Source organism: Apostichopus japonicus, chromosome 9 (genome assembly GCF_037975245.1).
Source record: "Apostichopus japonicus isolate 1M-3 chromosome 9, ASM3797524v1, whole genome shotgun sequence".
Classification (NCBI taxonomy): domain Eukaryota; kingdom Metazoa; phylum Echinodermata; class Holothuroidea; order Aspidochirotida; family Stichopodidae; genus Apostichopus; species Apostichopus japonicus.
In genome coordinates this window covers 9605995-9629443 of record NC_092569.1, presented here as the reverse complement: position 1 = coordinate 9629443, position 23449 = coordinate 9605995, and the positions used below count along the sequence as shown (strand labels likewise).

Below are 23449 nucleotides of genomic sequence, written 5' to 3'. Positions count from 1 at the left end.
GGAATATGCAGATGAGTGACAAGGATGAGGAAAGGGGAAGGGAGAGGAAGACGAATGACAAGCATGCAATGGACTGAGTTCCCGTCCACCTGCGTCATTGAAATCTAGGGTAATAGCACTGGCTCTATTGAGTTGATGAACTTACGAAGTTCCTTCTCAGTTTTGACACAATCCATGTCAGGCTTGGTAAAATTGGAGTCCAAATGTCGTGCCTATGTTGGAAATAATTTAGCTTCAATGTCGTGACCACAATTCTGTATTGTCGAGTTTGAAATTGCTTGTTGGACCTAACATTTTTAATGTTGGCTTCAAATTTTCATATGTTGGGGCTTACAAATCAGTGTCGGTTTCAATTTCGTTTCAAAATCAGCCCCAAAATGCATGTCAGTGAAATATTGTTCACGGGAGCCCAGGAATACACTAACAGACCAGAAAGAAATTTACAGCAATGACGGGTTTTGTATATCAAGTACTTTGTATAATCAAGAGGAATGCACCCAAGGGAAGAACTATTGGAAATCGTAATACGTTACTGTGTTACCTAGACACGTTTGAGCTAGTTTTTGTTTACCCATAGAACACATCGAATATCTTTTGTTGCATTGTTAACAGATCAACTGCAGTCATCGAATTCCCACTTGTGCTTCGTGCCAATGGCCATGACTATCTGAATTATCATTTTTCTTTCAGATGCATACAGAATCTTCAATCTAGGTTAACATTTTAAAGAATGGTGTAGGCTGATAAGGCCTTCGGTACTAATCCTGCCACAGTATGTCATTGACAACTCTGTATCAATTGCTGAACTGAACGTTAAGTTAAACGTTTACATATATTTAATTGATATTACATAATTTCCTTTCCATGGAATGTACTATGACCTTAAATTATTAAAATAAAAAAAGAATTCAGGTTTGTGTCAAAGATGATAGCTGTTTGAAAATGGCGCTCACGTCATGGATGATGATTGTTCACGTGGCCAGGAATTCATGAGGTAATGCAAAACAAAACATTCGGAGCGTATTGTGAATCAGCACGAAATAAGACATGGGAGATGTTGAGGTTAGAGTAGACCTTTGATTGCATTACAAGAGACAAACAAAACCCAGCCGGTTTATATATAACCTTTTCCAAAGATTATAAATTGAGCTTCTTAGCCATCTTTACGAAGGGAAAACATGCTTTATATTTTGAAGGGATAGCAGAATGGTTGCTGACTTAACAATAAAAAATAAAAAGGTCCTGTAGAGGGAAATGACGCTTCACAAAACTGGGAATTGTAAAAACTCCTGTCCTCAGCTGAGAAAGGCAAAGAGTAATATTGACTCTACTTCGAGGGAACTTTAATATTACCGCATGTAACGTAAAAGTTCTCAATGAAAAAGATAAACTTACTTTCGTGAGATCTGTAAAACTCCGATCACAACCAAGCATCCAAGAGCAAACGAAAGAGCGAGAAAAACTGTCGACAAAGAGAAAGTTAATTTAAAACACTAAGAACATCGAGCCAATTTGCCCCATATTCTGTACATTCTTGTGTGTGTGATAATCACATTCAAGATCTGTTGACATTTCTGAAAAGCTCTTTTCGTTTCTAAGATATACACATTTTGAAGTTTTGAGAAATCTGGAAAGATCATTAGAAAACTATGACGGTGAAAGTTTGCGCTGATCAAAAGCCATTGATAAATTAACCCTTAATGGATAGCCCACAAATATCATTTGAATAATGTGATATTCCTCTTTTCAAAGTTTTGTTGTGAAAACAAATGGATGACATAACAGAAAATTAGGCATTCATTTCCATTACATCATGAATGTACTGGTAATCTAACATTTATTCTCTAATAAAACTGGAATTAAGAAGATACTTGTAAAATGGTAAACTTTGATGGATTTTGTTGTTTATGTAAATCAACAGTGTAAACTGAATGTGAAATTATAAAATATAAATATAAAGAAAACTTTATCTAGAACGGGGTTAAAATCCGTAAGATCATGATGACAAGCGCCGTTCTCTGTAATGATTGAGCTAATAAAATTTATAAGTTTGGGAACTAAATCAACGAATTTAATACTCAGCTTCTCTATAAAAGTCTGTAGTAAACTGGAAACAAAACGATGATCACCTTCGCAGTACAGCGAAACTATCGTTGAAGGTACTGTTAGGGATGCATGGATGATGTTCTGAATAAATAACAACAGGAATAATTAAAAGTAACGACTCATAAAAATCGATGTAATATTCGAAACGGTATGACGTAAACAAAAAATGCCGATGGATCTTGCACTATCTGTGGTGCGTCTAATATATATATATATATATATATATATGTGTGTGTGTGTGTACCACCACCACCACCATCAGCATCACCACCACAACCACCACCATCATCATCATCACCATCACAATCACAATCACAATCATAATCATAATGTTTAGTTGAATAAGCACGTTTGTTTATTTCAATGTGAAGTGCGGTGTGCCTCATAACCGTTTAGTTTTTCTCAAGACCAATGCGCTAGGAAAAACAGCAAAATGCAGCATTAGAGTGTTCAAATTTAATCAATGAACTGAATACTCAGTCCTCTAGAAGCTGTTGATTACCTGTCGTTGGAGGTACTGTTGTAGATGCATACATTTCTGAGTAAAAAATATAAATAAAAAGGTTAAGTTGGTTTTAGCGTGAATTGAAATGTGCCTCATGAGATAACAAATCAGAGTAAACTTTATAAAATAAAACTTTACATTATCTTTTTGCCACATAGTAATTAGTTAAGGAGAGCGTTGTCTATTAACAATAAACCTACTATATGTTGCATATGAGTGTTGCAGGCATAATCAAAGTAGAAGTATATGTACGAAATGTAAACATTTATGTCATTTGTCAACTAGAATTAAAAATGTGGCGTTTACTTCACGTATGTATGTATGTATGTGTAACGACCATCACAGTTTGATGTTAATACTATTACGTGGCAACATGATTGGCTGTTTAGTGTTCATCTAGTTCGAAGTTTGTATTATATATCGACTACAGATACATTGTTCAATACACTTCGTTGCAATGATTTTTCGTAGATAATTTCCTAAAGAAATAAGATCACTAAAACGTGAATAAGATCAATATGTCCAAACATGTACTTGTATTTACTAATGAAATATTACCAGAATCCTTCGGAGTGCGGTTAACGAAGTCCCAAATAGCGATGTACCCAGATCCTCCACACGTGGGTCCTCCTTGACAAGGTAATTCATTACATTCGTCATCATTTCTCTGTTGAGTATTCGATATGACGGAACGACAATAACACTTACTGCCTTGTGTCACGCCGAAAAACTTATACGTGTGACATATCTCGCGACAAATAGTTGGAGTCAAGAACTCTACTCTACCGCCAACGTGTATACTTTCATTTGGAGTATAGCTGTAGCATCCGATGTATGACGTGTCTTTGAAAATAAAAATTAAGGCAAGAAAAGAGCGTTATACGAGAATGAATATCGGAAATCTCGTATTGTTTTAAGTTAGTATCGATACATATCTTAATCTGCATCTCAAGCTTCATTTAGTATTAGAGAAAATATGCGCAAGGATTTTTTTGTTAATTTTATTAAGTTTCTTTGTCAAAAAATTTGTTATACAACTTACAGTTGTAAATGGCTATCACCTGATTCCCTCCACATTTAGGAGCTCCTTTACACGGGTTGTTACATTGGCCTTCTGCTCGATCATTGCTTTCGAGTATCTCCGTTTGGTTACCACAGTAACACCGGTATCCATACTGTAAGCCGTATTTGTCATATGCACCCTTACCACAGATATCAGAACACATAGAAACAGTCATGTTGTTCCTTTCCACTCTCTCCATCATTCCAGAAAGTTCTGCTTTTTTTGCATCAAAGCAACCGAGATATGTCCCTTCTACTACAGATCGAAATGAATTTTGTTAGTATTGATTCCATGTTGAAAAGAAAGCTCAAAAGAAAGACCCATGGTGTATAAGCTGCTTAATTTATCCTGCAGCTCAACACAAACATTCAACTTGCATATCTCTGCTTTCCTAAGAATTCACAGTGGTTGTAATTAATACGGTCAGTATCTAAACATAAAAATAGCTCTTACACCTCTCATGCACTAAAATATGAAACGATATCGTAGTGCGAGCCGTCACTCGTGTGTTTCCTTGATATTTACACATAGATTTATCTTTCAAAGTCTTTTTACAGTACAGATAAGTTCTAATGGTTATAAGAGTAAACTATCATATATGGCAGAACATTTCCAGACGACGTTAAAGACGTTAAACAAATATTAAGTGGAAGAGCTTGATAGGGGTTAACAGATTGCCTATATATAGCCTACACCAACTAATGTTACATTGTTTGGACATAGAAAGTTGACAAGTGTTCGCGACCCGTAAACACGTCACAATTTATGTCTCTCAAAAAATTTCCGCCATTTGGTAGCTGAAATCATCGAAATTGGAGAAATGCTAGTGACTGGATTGTACGAACGATTCATTTGATTTAATTGCTTGGTAAATTGAATTTGGAACACATTTTGAAAGGAAACAGTTTTCTAGAATTGGAGGCGGCTGCGTCTTTCGGCCCAAGTCAGCCCTTCACTACAGATATGAGTTCTGCTAATTCTAGCCACCGTTCACCTGTTAGTATGGAGCAACGGCAGAAATCAACAACCTGAAGGAGAATAGCATAAAAATAATTGATTGCTCGATTAACGCTATTGATGTGATAAATGCTTTCTCAAGTGACGTCGGAAGGAAGAACATTATCGGATGTGAGGTCTGGGCAATGGATTGTCACACTTAAAAACGTCAAGGATGCTGAATTGTTACAGGAGTCGGGTTTACACATTGGGAAAGAAGATTGCGTCGTGATGGGTGTAACGAAACAAATATTGACTGTAAGTTTATTCAACGTCCCTGTTTTTATTGATGATTCTGAACTTACCGACAAATTAACAGATCTTGGCTGCAAAATTCGATCTGAATGGACCCATAAATTCTACATTGATTTTCACAACATCCAAAACGGTACACGGTTTGTGCGGCTTGAATTACCAAGCAAGGTAAAAAGTCTACCATATGCTGTTGTTATTAGAGGCATTCATATAAGACTCAAACACAATGGCCAAAGTAGGGTTTGCAACAATTGCTTGGGAGAGGATCACCTAATGAGAAACTGTCCAAACTATAGATAGTAAACAATATGATGAGCTGGGACACTCTGAATCAAGATGCCCATCAACAGAGTGCTTTAACTGTCATCGCTTTGGCCATCAGCAAGACAAAGACAACAGGAGAATCCGATCAAGAGAACCATAATGAAGTCCACAAACAACCTAACCTTAAAGGAGACACCAGAAAAGACAGTCAAGTGACAGATCAGGCCACTAGATCGAACTTAGACACAGGTGAAAGTGAAACTTCGATCGACATGGACACAGCGAAGATTTACCAAAGCAAAGACATAGTGAAAATAGCAATAACAAACAGACCAAACCAGCAGATAAATATTTTAAAACGCAGAAAGAAAACCTACCTACAACATCAATGTCCCAACCCAATCTTCGGCAACAGAAAACACAAGAAAAATGAAGAGAGCAGTTTCAACCGATAAAGTCTACACTGTACCGAAGAAGTTAACCAGTCAACAAACGAAAACCACACAACCAGCGATCGAGGAAACCTACAATTTCAGCCCTAAGGAGAAAGGGCAGACAGGAACTGCTAATAAAGGAGGCCATAGAAACTAACTGAAATTACTATTGGACTCAATTAATTAAAGTGAAATGACAACCAAACTTTACTTTCTACTAGCCATTTTGCTTTTTAACACTAATTCCACGGAGGATATGGGCGAAAATAATGTATCTTGTAAGTACAATGACGTCGATTCTTTTAATAACTCACCATTCCATAAGTGTATATCATTACTACAACACAATAGTCGTAGTCTAAAGAAACATTTTTCCGATATTGCTACCATATCTTTGTTCAATCAAGATTTTTCCATAATTGGTTTTACTGAAACCTGGTTTACAAATGATATATCTCCTCTTATTAAGATTGACAATTACACACTAATTGAACAGCATCGTAATGAAAGAAGGGGTGGTGGTGTTTGCCTTTTTATAAGTAATGACTTTAATTTTAAACACCGTACAGATTTGTCTTTTTTAAACAATTCTATTGAAGCGATATTCATTGAAACGAGTACACCTATAGTAACGAAAAGCTTATCGTTGGTTGTGTATACAGACCTGCCAACAGTTCGAGTGATGATTTCAATTTAAATATGCAGCTTATCCTTGGCACCATCGCTAATGACCACTGCAGCACCTATATTATGGGAGATTTTAATATTAATTTTTCTAAAGCAAGCATAACTACTGACTTTAATAACCTTATTTATTCGAGCGGGTTTGATCCTATAATAACTAAACCTACTCGGGTTAGTCCATCTTCTGCCACCATAACCCTAAATTGGCTAGACATTAATGTCACAAAAAGGTTACAATATACTACATACAAGAATTCAAATTCTGGACTGTGACTGGTGAAATCGCCTTTGGTGTGCCTCAGGGCTCTTTATTAGGTCCTTTGTTGTTTATTATATACGTTAATGATATCTGCCATGTCTCCAACATTGCTCATACAGTCATATTTGCCTATTTGCCGATGACACCAATTTTTTCCTTCTCTCGAAGAACGTAACTTCACTCCAAAGTACTGTCTCTTGTGAACTGGATAAGTTCTGTGATTGGTTCGCAGCAAACAAATTAAGTAATAATATTGATAAGAATAAGTATATTTTTTTCAGTAGTAGAAGAGCATCTCGTTGGGATAAAGATATTACGATGAACGGTAAAATAATTAAATGTGTAACTGATACAAAGTTCCTTGGTATTAATATTGAGAGCAAACTTTCTTGGAATAACCATATTTCGTTAGTATGTAACATTGTAGCTAAAAACTGGTTTATTATCTAAACTGAAATATTTCCTCCCACGGTATGTCCTTAGAATGCTTTATCAAACATTAGTTCTGCCACACTTATCCTACTGTACAACTATTTGGTCTGGTACATACAATGTTAACATTGACCGCCTAAATATTCTCCAAAAGAGGGCTATACGTCACATTGCTAATGCAACATCACTTGAACATACTAGTACCTAAATTTATTAAAACTTGGTGATATTATAACAGTCAAGGTTGCTACTTTTGCTTACATGATCAAATCCATGCAAAGCATGGATTTGATAACTGCCAGTCACTTTTAATGACTTTATATGTAGTAACATAGTCTTCCATAACCATCACACAAGACAAGCCGACAACGCTCTTTGCAATTTTTACCATAGTATCATAGGAAAATTCGGTCTTCGTAATAGAGCAATACAAATTTGGAATGATCTATCAAAAAAGTCTGTACCTTCAAATCCCACATTCACCAGACATTTGTAAAGGAATTTATTAACTCGTACTAGTATTATATAATCTATTCACGTATCCATCGCAACATCATTAGGTTATTATATTACTGTATATTTATTCCTTATGTATACTGCATTATTTATTTTAAAATTTCTTCCAGGGAGTCTCCTACTTTGTTAAGTCTTTTTAAGACTTTGTGGAGACTTCCTTTCCCATTGTACACAGTTGGCGATAAAACAAATAAATGAATTGATATCGAATCAGAAGTTACCTATTAGTATCTTTGGCGCTATATATGGACAGATAACTATTACTGTCTAGCACAAACTCTTGCAGCTCTTTTGTTTGTTAAATGCGCTGTGCCGTACATAACCCTTAAAGACAGACCATGTCATATGTGCAAGCATACCTAGTTTGTTACTATAGTCCAACGTTACCGCTAAAGGAACGATGGAATTACACATGAGTTTTGCAAATGAAACAATACAACATATTAAATATGTGGGACACAGTGACATTTGCATAGGATTGAAAGATTAATAACTCTATAACTTCGATCACTCATGTTATTGTAGCCACATATGGTCTTATCTATTAGAAGGAGGTTGTTTTAATATTACATAACACGATCAGATTATCTGTTATTACTCTAGCGTCAGTCTCACAAATAAGCAACTGTAACCCATTATTGATAATATACATACAAGATACATACGAAATATGAGTTATTCTGGAATCATCATATTGTCTATTGTACAAACAAAAAAGCCTATATTTATCGTAACGTACTGCTAGACCTACACTGTCTTGCCTTGTGGTTTGCTTGTTTCATATTACCAGTTTTATCGAAGGATCGTACTTCAAATGTAGTTTACAAAGCAAGTATCAAATACTAAGTAACCATTATTCCACTTTGTAATCATAAATAACACTTCCTTAATGACGTTCGCAGGTTACGTAGTGAAATCATTTCTTACATAAAAAAAATCAGCATTGTTTACAAGGTGTATTTCGGAAAGATTGTTTTACCAAGTCAGTCCTATTATGAAAAGAAATGAAAGTTTTAGTCTCACCTGATGAAAAGAGGAGATATCCATGCAGAACAGTCACTGCAGAGATGAAATTGAAGAGTAGCATTGTAGATGTTGTTCTCTTACACACTCGGCAGCTCTTTACTCCTTTACTCCTTACAGCTTCCTTACAGCTACGGCTATAATATGTCAGCTTAAACAACGTCAAACATGCAACGATTTGCAAACAAACTTTTATGGCAGAGGTACATTAACAGACAATGAAAACGAAAATTCAACCTTATGTCATGTGCTTGTCAGGAGAAGTTACGCTTGTCAGTTTTCAATTTTACTTTCGTAGCTGTTATTGTCGGCAGTTTACTAAAGGTACGCGATAATTAGATCGTTAGACAGAATGAGACATAAATAATATATTACTTGTAAGTTTGTAATTAGGCTATATGATACGATATAACTTGTACGTTTTATCGAAAAAAGAGAAGGCCGTTTGGAACCTGTCACAAGTGGTGAGCGACATGTTAATTTATTAATCAATATGTATAATAATAACCAACAGTTACTTGTACGACGCTTGAAAAACTTAAATTTAGAATCTTTAGAAGGTCATTTCAGATGGGAAAACCATAGATTGCTTTAGGATGAAAAGCCCACCTTACTATGACCCCCCGGGTATCGACCCCGGAACGTCCCGATCGCTAAGCCTCATTGCTTCAAATGCCACAGCTTTTCTCCACTCGGCCACAGCACCGTTTATACAATGAAGGGAGTATTCAACATCAATGACACATTTGTTCTGATTGTGTGTAATTCTACAGTAATTTGAATTTATTAGTATTTCTTAGCCCAACTTTACATTAAAGAGCTGCTCATATAATTTATAATTTACATGATTCCTCTCTGCTGTTTAGTGTTGAATATGTAAGAGAGAACAAGGAATTAAATTGATCTTTTGATTATGAGTTTCATGTGTGTATTTCTTCCAACAATTGAACTCATCTTATGGATGATTATTTAACATATATGTAAAGTGACGTGACTAACCAGCAGGCTCCTGCATCCAACTGTGTAGTAATCAATACCCTGGATATCTACTCAGGCACCAACAGTACACTAAAATTATACTATTCCTATACAACTGAACACTATTGGTATTAACTGTGGGATGCACTAGGTTCAAAAGATACCTCTTTAACACCTCAGTTACACCTATAAACCTATCGATAACAAAATTGTTTTAGTTTTAATGTAATTCATTTAAGATAAGATAAAACCTGTATTTCCAGCAACTCTTAAAACTAGCAATAATACCAGTTACATTGAGTGATTCACTAGTCATGAATATACCAATAATGATCGAATATCTTTGCTTATCATATCTTAGTTGAAAGGCAATATTTTATATAATACACACTTATCACTGTAAGAGCCTGCCTTTAAACAAACTTAAACGTTACTGCTTTACAATCTTCATAATAACTGAATTTCTTATTTCACTGTCTGTATTCATCATTACATACAAGATCTCTAAACAGGCTCTAAATACAATACTCTCCTTAGGGTATAGTTCCCAGTTTCCAGTCCATGTCACCATGTGACTCTAATATACTCCCTTATCTAACCGTTACGGTACTGAACTGTCTGAACTATAGTTCCACTGACCTAAACGTTTAGTTGACAGCATGGGAGGGATCGGTCAAGTTTGATTGTTCAGGAGGCGTAAATATTTCAAACATTAGTTTTGCTTAAGTATCGATTGTTAATCAATAGGAATGGGTCGGGTTTTATTTCTTGTTGCCCTGGGAATCTGGAAAAAGCAATTTAGAATTACCAAAACGGAAACCAAAACGAAACTATGTAGTGCAATACCTTTACATTAGAAAACATTATGACAAGATTGCAGGCAGAATTCAGCAAGGTAGTTGAGCTTACCATAGTTTTATACTTAATTTCATTCCGTTTGCCCTATAAAATATCATATAACCCGTATTAAACACAATTAAGTTTCGTTTCGGACATCACAGGAAGGCCAAAACGAATTACGACGACATGCAACGTATCTTTAACGCTTTCCTGAAATGAGATAATTAGAGCCATTGAGGTTTGGGTCATTGTTAATCGAAGTTATGTAAAAGTTCTAGAAACAAAATTAAGTTTACAACCATTTGCAATAAAAAACGGATTTTAAATGGTGAGAAAATGGTTGGAAAATGCTTAAACGTATAAAATTCATCATTGGTAAAAATAGTCTTGCTCGGTCATTTCGGCCGAGCTTTACTCCCATAAACCAATTCAATAGTTGCTTTGCTTTTGACCTCTCACACTACTACAGAAGGTACAAAGTAACTGTATTACCCTACTAAATAACTTAAACAGTATAGTGTTAAGATGTATTTTCAACTATCGCTTAATAAAAGATGATATATCTACCTCAGTCTCCTTTGTAATAAATTTGTTTCCTCCTTAATGGTTTTGAAAATGCAGAAAAGGTGACCATCGACATTAGGAACTTACATTTCTTCGTAAATTTCAATATTGTCAGTATGGAACGCATTTCTGTTTGATACACAAGGAAATTGATTTTTCTCCATACTATAGATCACCCCAGAATATTCGCTCTTCAAAGGTGGCCTTTTATCGGAGATGAAATTATCTAAGGGAGCCTGATGCAATAACGAATCATCTCTTAATGCCATCGTCCTGCCTGTTTCATTATATGACATTGTAGGCCTATCCATCGTCAGGAATTTTCTACCGTAAAATCTTCAAAGAGAGAGGTAAAGCCAGCAAATAACTAACATTTATAGAACTATGTTCATTTGCAAATACAATAAAACATCTGCTTAAAAGAAATGGGATCAGTTAATTAAATTAAAACATGAAAAAGCAAGGAACATTTAGCGAATAAAAATACCTTATTGGGAAAGTGTTTGGCACTTGCATGAATATTAAACTGATGTCGTCTTATATTCTGATGAACCACAACTTAACGCCAGCTTGTAAATACAAAACTATGTCATACAAAGGTTAGTTTCATATAAAAAAAAAATATAAATAGTGTTGAAGTGGTACAGTTTGCAAACGTTTTGCAATTTGCAGTTCCCACCGGTTTAATCCCCACCCAGCCGATCGTGAATCAGCCTGGAGATGATGAAGTACGGTAACAGACCCCAACCATCGTACCATGTGAACCAGATGAGCAAGAAGACACGCAATCAGAGACCGTTGAACACCATGACATGAATTATCTCGAGGACAAGGAGCAGACGATCAAAGTTGAACGAAATACTCCTGAACAGACGGTGACACTTGAGTCCAAGATGTCTCGCCAAGCCAAGTTAGATGATACATGATCCAACATCAGCAGCCAAGGACATCAGGTCCCAAGCGAAGGCAGATTGTATCATTTAGATATGACCAGATGGGTCAGCCAGCAGCATGGTCAGGTAACAACCAAGTGAAGGCAAGAACCACCACTACATGCGCCATAACTAAGCTATTCCAGCAGTTGCCGATGGCGCAATCTGCTAAGGATTTGCAGATCCTAATGGCACGTAATAGGTATTTAGACTGTCATACTAGCTGTTCTCGGACGATGGTGGAATAAGTTAAAAATGTGGGATAACGTTTGGTCCACTTCCTGGCCAATTTTTAAGTAAGAGTTGGTGTAATTTATCAGAAAGGTCTCTTTGATAACAAGGGAACTATGTTAACTTAACATTTTTGTCGGCATAAGTTATAGTGGCAATAACTATCCTTTTAAGTTTGGTTTAATGTCAGCAATTTCTTGTTACTGGAAAGGTAATGACTAAGAATTAAATGCTGAAATGCTTACAGAAAACTGATTGAGCATATTGTACTATCACCGAGGTCACCTGAATTGGAATGAATCGTTCAACTTAACAGATGACGATTGGAATGTTATTTTTTAGATTTCGTTCTAGTTCTCAGCTCTTTCTGAAAAAGGGATTTATTTTCAATTTTGTTTCTTCATCGTATTCTTGGTACAAATCATCTTCTTAAATTATTTAATGATCAAAATGGCGAGCCCTCTTGCACCTTTTGTAACACAAACAGTGAGACACTGGAACACCTAATTAGGGGTTGTCCGGTCATTTCACCTTTTCTTCATAATACTGAACAACTGTTATTCGGTAGGCAGTTTATTTGATCCAAAAAAGATTTTTCTTTGGATATAATCTCCTTCTTCATCCATTATCTTGTGTGCTTATCGTATATTGTAAGCATTACATTTACAGTTACAAAGTGAATAATTTAAATCCCCACCATATGCATTTCTACTCTAAACTGAAGTCTATTCTGAAGGTCGAAAATTATATTTTGTCAATACCAAATGCTTAGAGAAACCGTATTAAAAGTACTATGATGACGTCAAATATCTGTCTTACAGACATGATTTAAGTAAAGAACGGTTTGCAGGTCTAATCTGGGTGTTTAGGAATATATTTTGAAAATGCTCTTTCTTGCTGCTAGGATAATTTTACAGTAATTATATTTTTCTCTTTTCACAAGTATCTACTTTAATTATCTTTCAAATTTACTAAATGTTAAACGACAACATTTCTAGGATTTCTTTGTAAAAATATTTTTCTTTTTTTGAACAAATAAAGATGGATAAAAGTGTTAAGTAAGATCTTGCCCTGTAGGGTGGGATAATTAATTTCATTCAAAACTTCCCTTTGTTTCAAAATTGCTTAAAACACCCTTTCACCCAAGCAACCCTACCATTCACCAAGACAATCCAAACTGCCATACATCAGTAGTAGTGACAAGCCAGAAGATTATACAAATAACTATATTTATTTCCAGACAGGTAAGAGTTCATCTTTTAACTGTGCTCAGACCTCTCAGGAGCCTGGTCATTTTATATGTGCTTACCTTGTGTATATTAGTTGTGAATATATACAGGTTAGTTCTGTGATGGCAATGTGCACACAGAATAGCAGCCCTTATTAAGTGTAAATATGTAATCTCCTGTGATGGCAGAATGCACACAGAATGTATTTCATATTATAGTGTTAATTATCTGTAAGTGCTATAGTGAGCCTACAGGTACAGTCAATATTATTGTGATCTATGCTACTTTAGGTTGTTGTTGGTCCACCGAGAACCCACATTGAGATATTTTGATATGTGCTTCAGCGGCAAGGTTAGGGAAGGAAGGAAAAGCAAGATGGTTAATGATGGCAGATAAAGAGGGGAAGGGGACTGGGAACATGGGTGACAAGAGTGTGGAAGGAGGGGAAGGGGATGATCAGTGACATGAATTAGGAAAAAGAGTGGGCAGATAGTGACAATGATGTGGAATGAGGAAAAGGGGCAGATAAAGTGACAAGGATGGGGAATATGCAGAGGAGTGACAAGGATGAGGAAAGGGAAGAGAGAGGAAGACGAGTGACAAAAATGTAATGGACTGAGTTCCCATCCACTTGCGTCATTGAAATCTAGGGTAATAGCACTGGCTCTATGGAGTTGATGAACTTACGAAGTTCCTTCTCAATTGTGACACAATCCATGTCAGGCTTGGTAAAATTTGGAGTCCAAATGTGGTGCTTATGTTGGAAATAATTCAGCCTCATTGTCGTGACCACAAATCTGTAGTGTCGGGTCTGAAATTGCTTGTTGGACCTAACATTTTTAATGTTGGCTTCATATTGTTATATGTTGGGGCTTAAAAATCAGTGTCGGCCTCAATTTCGTTTCAAAATCAGCCCCAAAATGCATGTCAGTGAAATACTCTTTACGGGAGCCCATGAATATAACACTAACAAACCAGAAAGAAATTCACAGCAATTACGGGTTTTGTGTACCAAGTTTTTGTGTATAATCAAGAGGAATGCACCCAAGGGAAGAACTATTGGAAATCTTAATACGTTACTGTGTTACTTAGAAACGTTTGAGCTAGTTTTTGTTTGCCCATAGGACACATCGGATATCTTTTGTTGCATTGTTAACATATCGGACTGCAGTCATCGAATTCCCACTTGTGCTTCGTGCCAATGGCCATGACATTATGAATGATAAGTTTTTTTTCAGATTCATACAGAATCTTCAATCTAGGTTAACATTTTAAAGAATGGTGTAGGCTGCTAAGGCCTTCGGTACTAATCCTGTCCCAGTATGTCATTGACAACTCAATCAATTGCTGAACTGAACGTTAAGTTAGACGTTTACATAAATGTAATTGATATTACATGATTTCCTTCCCATGGAATGTACCATAACCTTAAATTTTACAACTGAAAACATTCACGTTTGTGCAAAGATGATAGCTTTTTGAAAATGGCGCTCATGTCTTGTTGGATGATTGTTCATGTGGTCAGGAATTCATGAGATAATGCAAACCAAAACATTCGGAGCGTATTGTGAATCAGCACGAAATAAGACATAGGAGATCTGGGGTTAAAGTAGAAGTTCAATTGCATTACAAGTGGCAAAAAGTAACAGCGAGTTTATATATAAACTTTTCCAAAGATTATAAATTGAGTTTCTTTTCCTAGTCATATTTTACAAAGGGAAAACAAATAAAGCTTTATATTTGGAAAGGATAGCGGAAGGGTTGCTGGCTAAAAAATAAATAAATAAAAAGGTCCTTAAGAGAAGACACTTCCAAAAAATGGGAATTGTATAGAAATCCTGTCCTCAGCTGAGAAAGGTAAAGAGTATCAAATATTGACTATACTTCGAGGGAAAACAAATATTACTGCCCATTACGTCAAAGTTCGCAATGAAAAAGATAAACTTACCTTCGTGAGATCCCTAAAACTCCGATCACAACCAAACATCCAAGAGCAAACGAAAGAGCGAGAAAAACTGCCGATAAAGAGAAAGTGATTTAAAGTACTAGGGACACCGAGGTAATTTTCCCCATATTCTGTACATTTGTGTGTATGTGATAATCTCATTCAAAATCTGTTGACATTGTTTGAAAGCTCTTTTCGTTTCAAAGATATACACATTTTGAAGTTTTGAGAAATATGGGAAACAAGCAAACTATGACGTTGAGTGTTTGCGCTCATCAAAATTTCTTATTTCAGCCATTAATAAGTGAATTCCTAATTAATAGCCCACATATATTATTGAATAATGTGATATTCCCTTTTCAAATTTTTGTTGTGAAAACAAAGGGATAACTTAATAGAAAATTAGGCATTCATTTACAATAATTCATCAATGTTCATAATTAGCTAATGTTTATTCATAAATAAAACTAGAATTAAGAAGATACTTGTAAAATGGTCAACTTTGATGGATTTCGATGGAAGTTGCCGCTATTTGATGATTATTAATGCCTTTTAGAATGATAAGGACAATGTTTTTGTAAGTGTTCGCAGATCTTTTAACTATATCATAAATGATGGTCACAATCAGGGACAACAATTATAAGTCTAATGATCTACATGTGAGTTGTACAGTATAAAAACCTACTGAAATGTTGTTTATGTAAATCGATATTGTAAACTGAATGCTAAATTATAAATATAAAATATAAAGAAAACTTTATCTAGAACGGGATTAAAATCCGTAAGATCATGATTACAAACGCCGTTCTCTGTAACGATTGAGCTATTAAAGTTTTTAAGTTTGGGAACTAAATCAATTCAACGAATTGAATACTCAAGCCTCTAAAAAGTCTTTATTAAACTGGAAACAAAACGATCACCTTCGGAGTACAGCGAAACTATCGTTGACAGTACTGTTATGGATGCAGACATATCTGAATAAATAACAATAAGAATAGTTAAAAGTAAAAGCTGACAAAAACTGATGTAATATTCGGAACGGCATGACGTAAACAAAAAAAAAATGCCGATGAATTTTGCACTATCTGTGGTACGTCTAATATATATATATATATATATATATATATATATATATATATATATATACCATCACCACCACAATCACCACCATCATCATCGTCACCATCACAATCAAAATCATAATCATAATCATAATATATAGCCTTGAAAAAGCAAGCTCATTTGTTTGTTTTAATGTGAAGTGCGGTGTGACTTATAACCGTTAAGTTTTTTCTCAAGAACGATGCGTTATGAAAAGCAGCAAAATGCAGCATGAGTGTTCAAATTTAATCAATGAATTAAATACTCAGTCCCCTAGAAGCTCTTGATTAAAGCAATCACCTGTCGTTGGAGGTACTGTTGTAGATGCATTAATTTCTGTATGAAAAATATCAATACAAATGTTTAAGTTGATTTAAGCGTGAAGTGAAATGTGCCTCATGGGATAACAAATCAGAGTTCAACATTTTACATAAAACTTTACATTATCTTAGTGCCACATAGTTATTAGTTAAGAAGAGCGTTGTCGATTTACAAATACTCTACTATATATTGCATATGAAAATTGCAGACATAATCAAAGTAGTAATATATGTACAAGATGTAAACAATTATGTCGTCAATCAACTAGAAAAAAAGTTGCATTTACTTCACAGCATGTTTATATGTAACGACCATCAAAGTTTGATGTTAATGCTTTACTTTGCACAATGATTTGCTGTTTAGTGTTCATCTTGTTCGAAGTATACCTTATATATCGAATAAAGATACACTGTTCAATACACTTCGATGCAATGATTTTTTGCGTAGATAATTTCCTTATTAAGATCACTAAAATATGAATCAGATCATTTTGTCAAAGCATGTATTTTTATTAACTAATAAAATATTACCAGAATCCTTACGCGTGCGGTTAACAAAGTCCCAAATAGCGATGTACCCAGATCCTCCACACGTGGGTACTCCTTGACAAGGTAATTCATTACATTCGTCATCATTTCTCTGTCGAGTATTCGATATGACGGAACGACAATAACATTTACTGCCTTGTGTCACGCCGAAAAACTTATACGTGTGACATATCTCGCTACAAATAGTTGGAGTCAAGTACTCTACTTTACCGCCAAAGTCCATTATTTCATTTGGAGTATAGCTGTAGCATCCGACGTATGACGTGTCTTTGAAAATAAAAGTAAAGACAAGCAAGAGCGTTAAACGAGAAAGAATATCGGAAATCTCGTATTGTTTTAAGTTAATATCGATACATTTCTTAACCTTCATCTGATGCTTCGTTCAGTATAAGAGAAATTAGGCGCAATAATTTAATGTACATTTTTGTTGTTGTAAGAACTTGATATACAACTTACAGTTGTAAATGGCTATCACTTGATTCCCTCCACATTTTGGTGATCCTGGACACGGGTTTTTGCATTGGTCTTCTGCTCGATCATTGTTCTTGAATATCTCCGTCAGGTTACCACAGTAACACCGGTATCCATACTGTAAGCCGTATTTGTCATATGCACCATTACCACAGAAATCAGAACACATAGAAACAGTCATGTTGTTTCTGTCCACTTTCTCTATCATTCCAGAAAGTTCTGTTTTTTTTACATCAAAGCAACCGAGATATGTCCCTTCTGCTACAGATCGAAATGAACTTTGTTAGTATTGATTTCATGTTGAAAAGAAAACTCAAAAGAAAGACACATGGTGTATAAGCTGCTTAATTTCTCCTCCAGCTCAACACAAACATTCAACTTGCATAGTTCTGGTTTCCTAAGAACTCACAGTGGTTGTAACCAATGTGGTCAGTATCCAAGCATAAACATACCTCTTAAACCTCTAATTCACTTAAATATGAAACGATATGGTAGTGCGCGAAGTCACTCGCGTGTTTCCTTGATATTTACACATAGATCCATCTTTCAAAGTCTTTTTTACAGTATAGATAAGTTCAAATGGTAAAAAGAGTAAACTATCATATATGGCAGAACATTTTAGACGACGTTAAAGACATTAGACTTATAGTAAGTGGTAGAGCTTATAGGCGTTAACAGATTGCCTATAAATAGCCTTCACCAAGTAATGTAACATAGTTTGGACATAGATTGAATCAGAAGTTACCGGTTAGTATCTTTGGCGCTATATATATGGACAGATAACTATTACTGTCTAACACAACCTCTTGATACTCATTTTATTGTTAAATAAGCTGTCCCGTACATAGCCCTTAAAGACAGACCATGTAATATGTATATGAAAGCATACCTAGTTTGTTACTATAGTCCAGTATTACCGCTAAAAGAACGATGGAATTAGACATGAGGTTTGCAAATGAAGCAATACAACATATTAAATATGTAGGACATAGTTACCGTTGCATTGGATTGAACGATTAATAACTCTATAATTTCGATCACTCATGTTATTGCAGCCACAAATGGACTTATCTATAAGAATGAGGTTGACATGTGTGAATATTACATAAAACAATCATCTGTAATTACTAATGCCAGTGTTACAAATATGCAACTGTTACCCAACAGTGATAATATAAGAACGATACATCCATTTTCTGGAATCCTTATCTTGTCTATTGTAAAAACAACAAAAGCCTATCTTGATCGCAACACACTGCTAGACAGACTCTGCCTTGCCTTGTTGTTTGCTTGTATCGTAAATACTTATATTAATATTGTGAGTGTTATCAAAGGATCGTACTTCGAATGCAATTTACACTATCAGACACTAAGTAACCATCATTCCACTTTGTAATCATAAAGAACACTTCCTCAGTGACGTTCGCAGGTTACGTAGTGAAATCTTTTGTTACATATAGAATCAGCACAGTTTACATTTTTACCAATTCAGTTCTATTATTAAAGAAATGAAAATTTTAGTCTCACCTGATGAAAAGAGGAGAGATCCATACAGAACCGTCGCTGCAGAGATGAAATTGAAGAGTAGCATTGTAGAGTATGTTCTCTTACACACTCGGCAACTTTTTACACCCTCACAGCTAAGCGATAATATGTCAGCTTAACAACGTGACACATGCAACGATTTCCAACCGAACTTACATGTAAGATCTATATAAACCGACAGTGAAAGTGATAATTCAACCTCCGTAATGTGTGTGTAGGGAGAACTTACGCTCGTCAGTTCGCGCAATTTTTACTTTCGTTCGTTAGCCAGATAAGACATAATTAACATGTGTTTATTAGGCTTTATGACGCGAGTAAGAAATTGTACGTTTTATCGAAAAGAGAAGACCTTTTATTTCCTCCCGGCTGTTTAGTGTTAAATATGTAAGCGAGAACATGGAATTAAATTGATCTTTTGATTATGAGTTTCATGTGTGTATATCTTCCTCTCTAGACAAATCAATTGAACTCATCTTATGGATGATTATTTAACATATATGGAAAGTGACGTGACTAACCAGCAGGCTCCTGCATCCAACTGTATAGTAATCAATACCTTGGTTATCTACTCAGGCACCAACAGTACACTAAAACTATACTATTCCTCTTGGAAAAAAAAATCGGATACAACTGAACACTATTGGTATTAACTTTTGGATGCGCTAGATCGAAAAACAACCTCTTAATTAACACATCAGTTACACCTATAAACCTATCGATAACAAAACCGTTTTAATTTTAATGTAATTCATTTTGGCTTTTTCACTAGTCATGAAAATTAAAATATTGATCAAATACATATTGCCTATCATATCTTAGTTGAAAGGCAATATTTTATATAATACACCATATCACTGTAAGAACCTTCCCTTTACAAAAATAAAACCAAGTGGCACATAACTTAACGCGCCTGGTACTTTAAGCCCTTCAGCTTACGCTATTTAGTTCTAGCACCCTCACTTTAACGAATGCGAAAAGATCTTACTTGATTGATATGCACTTTAGCAACTAGCCACGCCCACTATACTAGCATGAACAATCTCACATGACCTTAGGATTATATACATTGGTTATTCAACTCAGAATCAGTTATAACAACAAAAATTTAAAGTTTACCCATTTGACGTTTAAAATTGTTCTATTCTAGGGTAGGGCTCTGAACTGAACTGAACTGTCTGTTCTTTGTCTGAGCTATAGTTCCACTGACCTAAACGTTTAGTCGACAGCATGGGAGGGATCGGTTAAGTTTGATTGTTCAGGAGGCGTAAATATTTCCAACATTATTTTGCTTTAATATTGATTGGTAATCAAAAGGAAGGTATCGGGTTTCGGGATATCTGGAAAAAACGATTTAGAATTACCGAAACGGAACGTAAAATTCTTCACCAGCTATGGAGTGCAATATACTTCTACATTAGAAAACATTATGACAAGATTGCAGGCAGAATTCAGCGAGGTATTTGAGCTTCCCATAGTTATATTCTTAATTTCATTCCGTATGCCTCTATAAAAGATAATATAACCTGTATTAAACACAATTAAGTTTCGGACTTCACAGGCATGCCGAAACGAAGATTTGCAACGTATCTTTAACGTTATCCTGAAATTAATTAATTAGAGCCATTGAGGTTTCGGTCATTGCTAATCGAAATTATGTACAGGTTCTTGAAACCCAATTAAGTTTACAACCATATGCAATTCAAAACGGATTTTAAATGGTGAGAAAATGGTTGGAAAATTTTAAACGTATAAAATTCATAATTGGTAAAAATATTCTTGGTTTGGGCATTTCGGCTGAGCTAGACTCACAGGAAACATTTCAATAGTTGCTTTGCTTTTGACCTTTCACACTACTACAGAAGGTACAAAGTAACTGTATTACCTTACTAAATAACTTAAACAGTCGGGTGTTATGATGTAATTTCAGTAATCGCTTAATAAAAACATGACGTATCTATCTCCCCTTTTGTAATAATGTTGTTACCCTCCTGAATGGTTTTTGAAAATGCATTAAAGGGGACCACCAACATCATGAACTTACACTTCTTCGTAATTTCAATAATTTCCAAGCATTTCTGTTTGATACACAAGGAAATTGATTACTATCCATACTATAAATCATTCGCGATACTAGTCAAATGTGACCTAGTATCGGCGATGAAATTATCCAAAGGAGCCTGATTCGATAACGAATCATCCTTGTATGTTATCATCCTGTGTTATTATTTGACTTTTTAGGCCTATCCATTTTCAGGATTTTTCTTCCGTGAAATCTTGAAAGAAAGAGGTAAAGCCAGCAATTAAATACTTTTTTAAAGCTGTGTTTATTTTCAAATACAATAAACATTTGTTTTTAAAAATTGGATCAATTGAATTAAATTAAAACATGAAAATGCAACAAAAACCTGAATATGCATATGTTCTCGTTCAGCATATCTAAATGAATTAGCTCATAAACTTATCAACCATTAACGTTCATATCACGACTTTCTATAGCACAGGAATTATTGAAGTCACACGTACTCTAGGTATATGCATTAACGGCCGGATCGAACTCCTTGTTGTTTAAGCTACTTAAAACATACAAACTTACATTAGTAAGGTATAATACGTTAGCGCCAGCTTGCATACACAATAGCGTGACAAGACAATAGCAAATGGTTATAAAGAGGTTATAATTGCTTGATTTGTCTGGCAAATATCAAAGTGACTTAGTTTTGAGAAGTGGCAATTCTCTAAGTTAAACCATTATGATTTCTCTTCCACAGTTGCATCATTCAGTAAAGAAGTTTGCAGATTCAATCCTGCCATTAAATTAGACAGGCGTATAGAACGCTATTGTTGTCCTAGTTTCACAAAAAAAATACAAACTTACGTGCTTATGACACACTTCACACCAATCACCGTCAGACATCCAAGAATGAAAGATGAAGTTTACCGAAACGGTCCACACAAAGACAGGATTACCGGAACATTAAATGGTGTAGAGGGATAAGGATGGATACAGGATACAGGAAATATGAAACGATGAAGGGGCGGCGGAAGAGACTTCAATCTTGGGAGGGGGAAATTTTGAGGAACAACTGGCTAGTGACTTTCATTTGATCTGATAGGGGGAGGGGGAGGGGGGGGGGGGTGCAAAGCCTACAGTTAGCTGAAAACGCTCGTTTGTGCATTCAATACCACGAATGCACTACTTGAATGCCTTTCAAGAAATGAGAACTTGTAATTATATTTTTATTACTTTTTGAAGAAAAGTATATTTTTAATTACAATTTATTCAAATTCCAAAGTGAAAAAGGGGCAAGTGATTATGAAAATTGTTGAGGATTATCACAAACTAGTGGCCAATGGGGGAGCGGGGGGGGGGGGGGAGGAGTGTGCCCCTGGAATGATTAATGCATAAAGGTGCTGTGTAAATGATGTGGTAAGGTTATGGAATGAGATAAAGAAGGGAATGAGATTTCAGAAAAAAATCAGGTTAACATATACAGGAGACATGAAAGAATGAGAGGAAAGGGAAGGTCTGGTTAAGCCGTGTGAATGGGCTATGGAGCGCAAAGTGGGATGGGGGTGATAGTGAAGGAACATCTGGTTTTATAGAAACGCCTATATGGAGAGGGTAAGGAATGCGATCAGAGGGAAGGATTGAACAGTTGTGTAAATACTATGTTAGGACTTTGGATTAATCAGAAGGGAAGATTAAAATAATATCTTACCCACATAGGCCTCCTTCGACGCTGAGAATCTGTCAGATGGCACAAAAGAGTTCCTGCTTTTAAACAAATGACAAATTAATGATGACATCGTCACTGCAATCTTGATGTTTACTTGTAACTTCCTCGTCCTTATCATGTTCGTCATATAGCGATAAACATATGATTTAAGAGCATACGCATTGACAAATAATCGAATCTAAGGGATGTTATGCATAGTAGTAAGTTATATTGGTGCCTTTTAGTGAGTGTAATTTTACTGAAAGTAGACTTCAAGCTTCATTTGTTGATGACTCAAATAACCATAATAGCGGGTGCATCACTTTGTATTAACATTGAATTTGATCTTTACTTTTAAAAATATAGTTTTAGTTTCCCTTTTTGTGACTAGGTTGAGAACTATCAACTCTTATAATTAGTTAAGCATCCGGCAACACAAGAAAGAGAAACACATTAATAGTGCCTAAATATTAATAATGTATATGATACTG

The 23449-nt window shown here is 35.3% G+C and overlaps 2 protein-coding genes across 4 annotated transcripts in view; both read right to left on the bottom strand.

The window, feature by feature from the left end:
- LOC139972978 (uncharacterized) overlaps positions 1-2182 on the bottom strand; it is a 37613-nt gene extending 35431 nt beyond the window's left edge. For both annotated transcript variants that reach the window (XM_071979297.1, XM_071979303.1), the window contains exons 1-2: positions 2130-2182; positions 1396-1462 (exon numbers count right to left, since the gene is read on the bottom strand). In XM_071979297.1, the coding sequence (XP_071835398.1) occupies position 1396 (1 nt within the window). In that variant the 5' untranslated portion in view covers positions 1397-1462; positions 2130-2182. The remainder of the gene's footprint in view (positions 1-1395; positions 1463-2129) is intronic.
- Positions 2183-3890: 1708 nt separating this feature from the next.
- LOC139972983 (uncharacterized) lies at positions 3891-23158 on the bottom strand. 2 transcript variants are annotated; one of them, XM_071979321.1, is made up of 10 exons: positions 22962-23158; positions 19225-19260; positions 17683-17958; positions 17209-17493; positions 16658-16693; positions 16177-16230; positions 15260-15326; positions 11007-11255; positions 8538-10565; positions 3891-4702 (listed from the first exon to the last, which is right to left on the bottom strand). In XM_071979321.1, exons 1-9 carry the CDS (start codon positions 23104-23106, stop codon positions 10532-10534), a joined length of 1182 nt encoding a protein of 393 aa, XP_071835422.1. In that variant the 5' UTR covers positions 23107-23158; the 3' UTR covers positions 3891-4702; positions 8538-10531. The 2 variants fall into 2 exon arrangements, with proteins under 2 accessions (XP_071835422.1, XP_071835423.1); XM_071979322.1 differs by having other exon boundaries at positions 17221-17493; positions 22962-23154.
- Between the last annotated feature and the right edge of the window lie 291 nt (positions 23159-23449).

Bases quoted from the DNA above. Each gene is read 5' to 3' on its own strand.
- LOC139972983 (XM_071979321.1), bottom strand. From the start codon at position 23,106: ATGACGAACATGATAAGGACGAGGAAGTTACAAGTAAACATCAAGATT. The intron at 16,694-17,208 runs GTAATATTTTAT...TTTTTCATACAG, and splicing joins CCGCACGCGTAAGGATTCTG to AAATTAATGCATCTACAACA. The intron at 10,566-11,006 runs GTAAGTTCCTAA...ATCTCATTTCAG, and splicing joins ATTGAAATTTACGAAGAAAT to GAAAGCGTTAAAGATACGTT.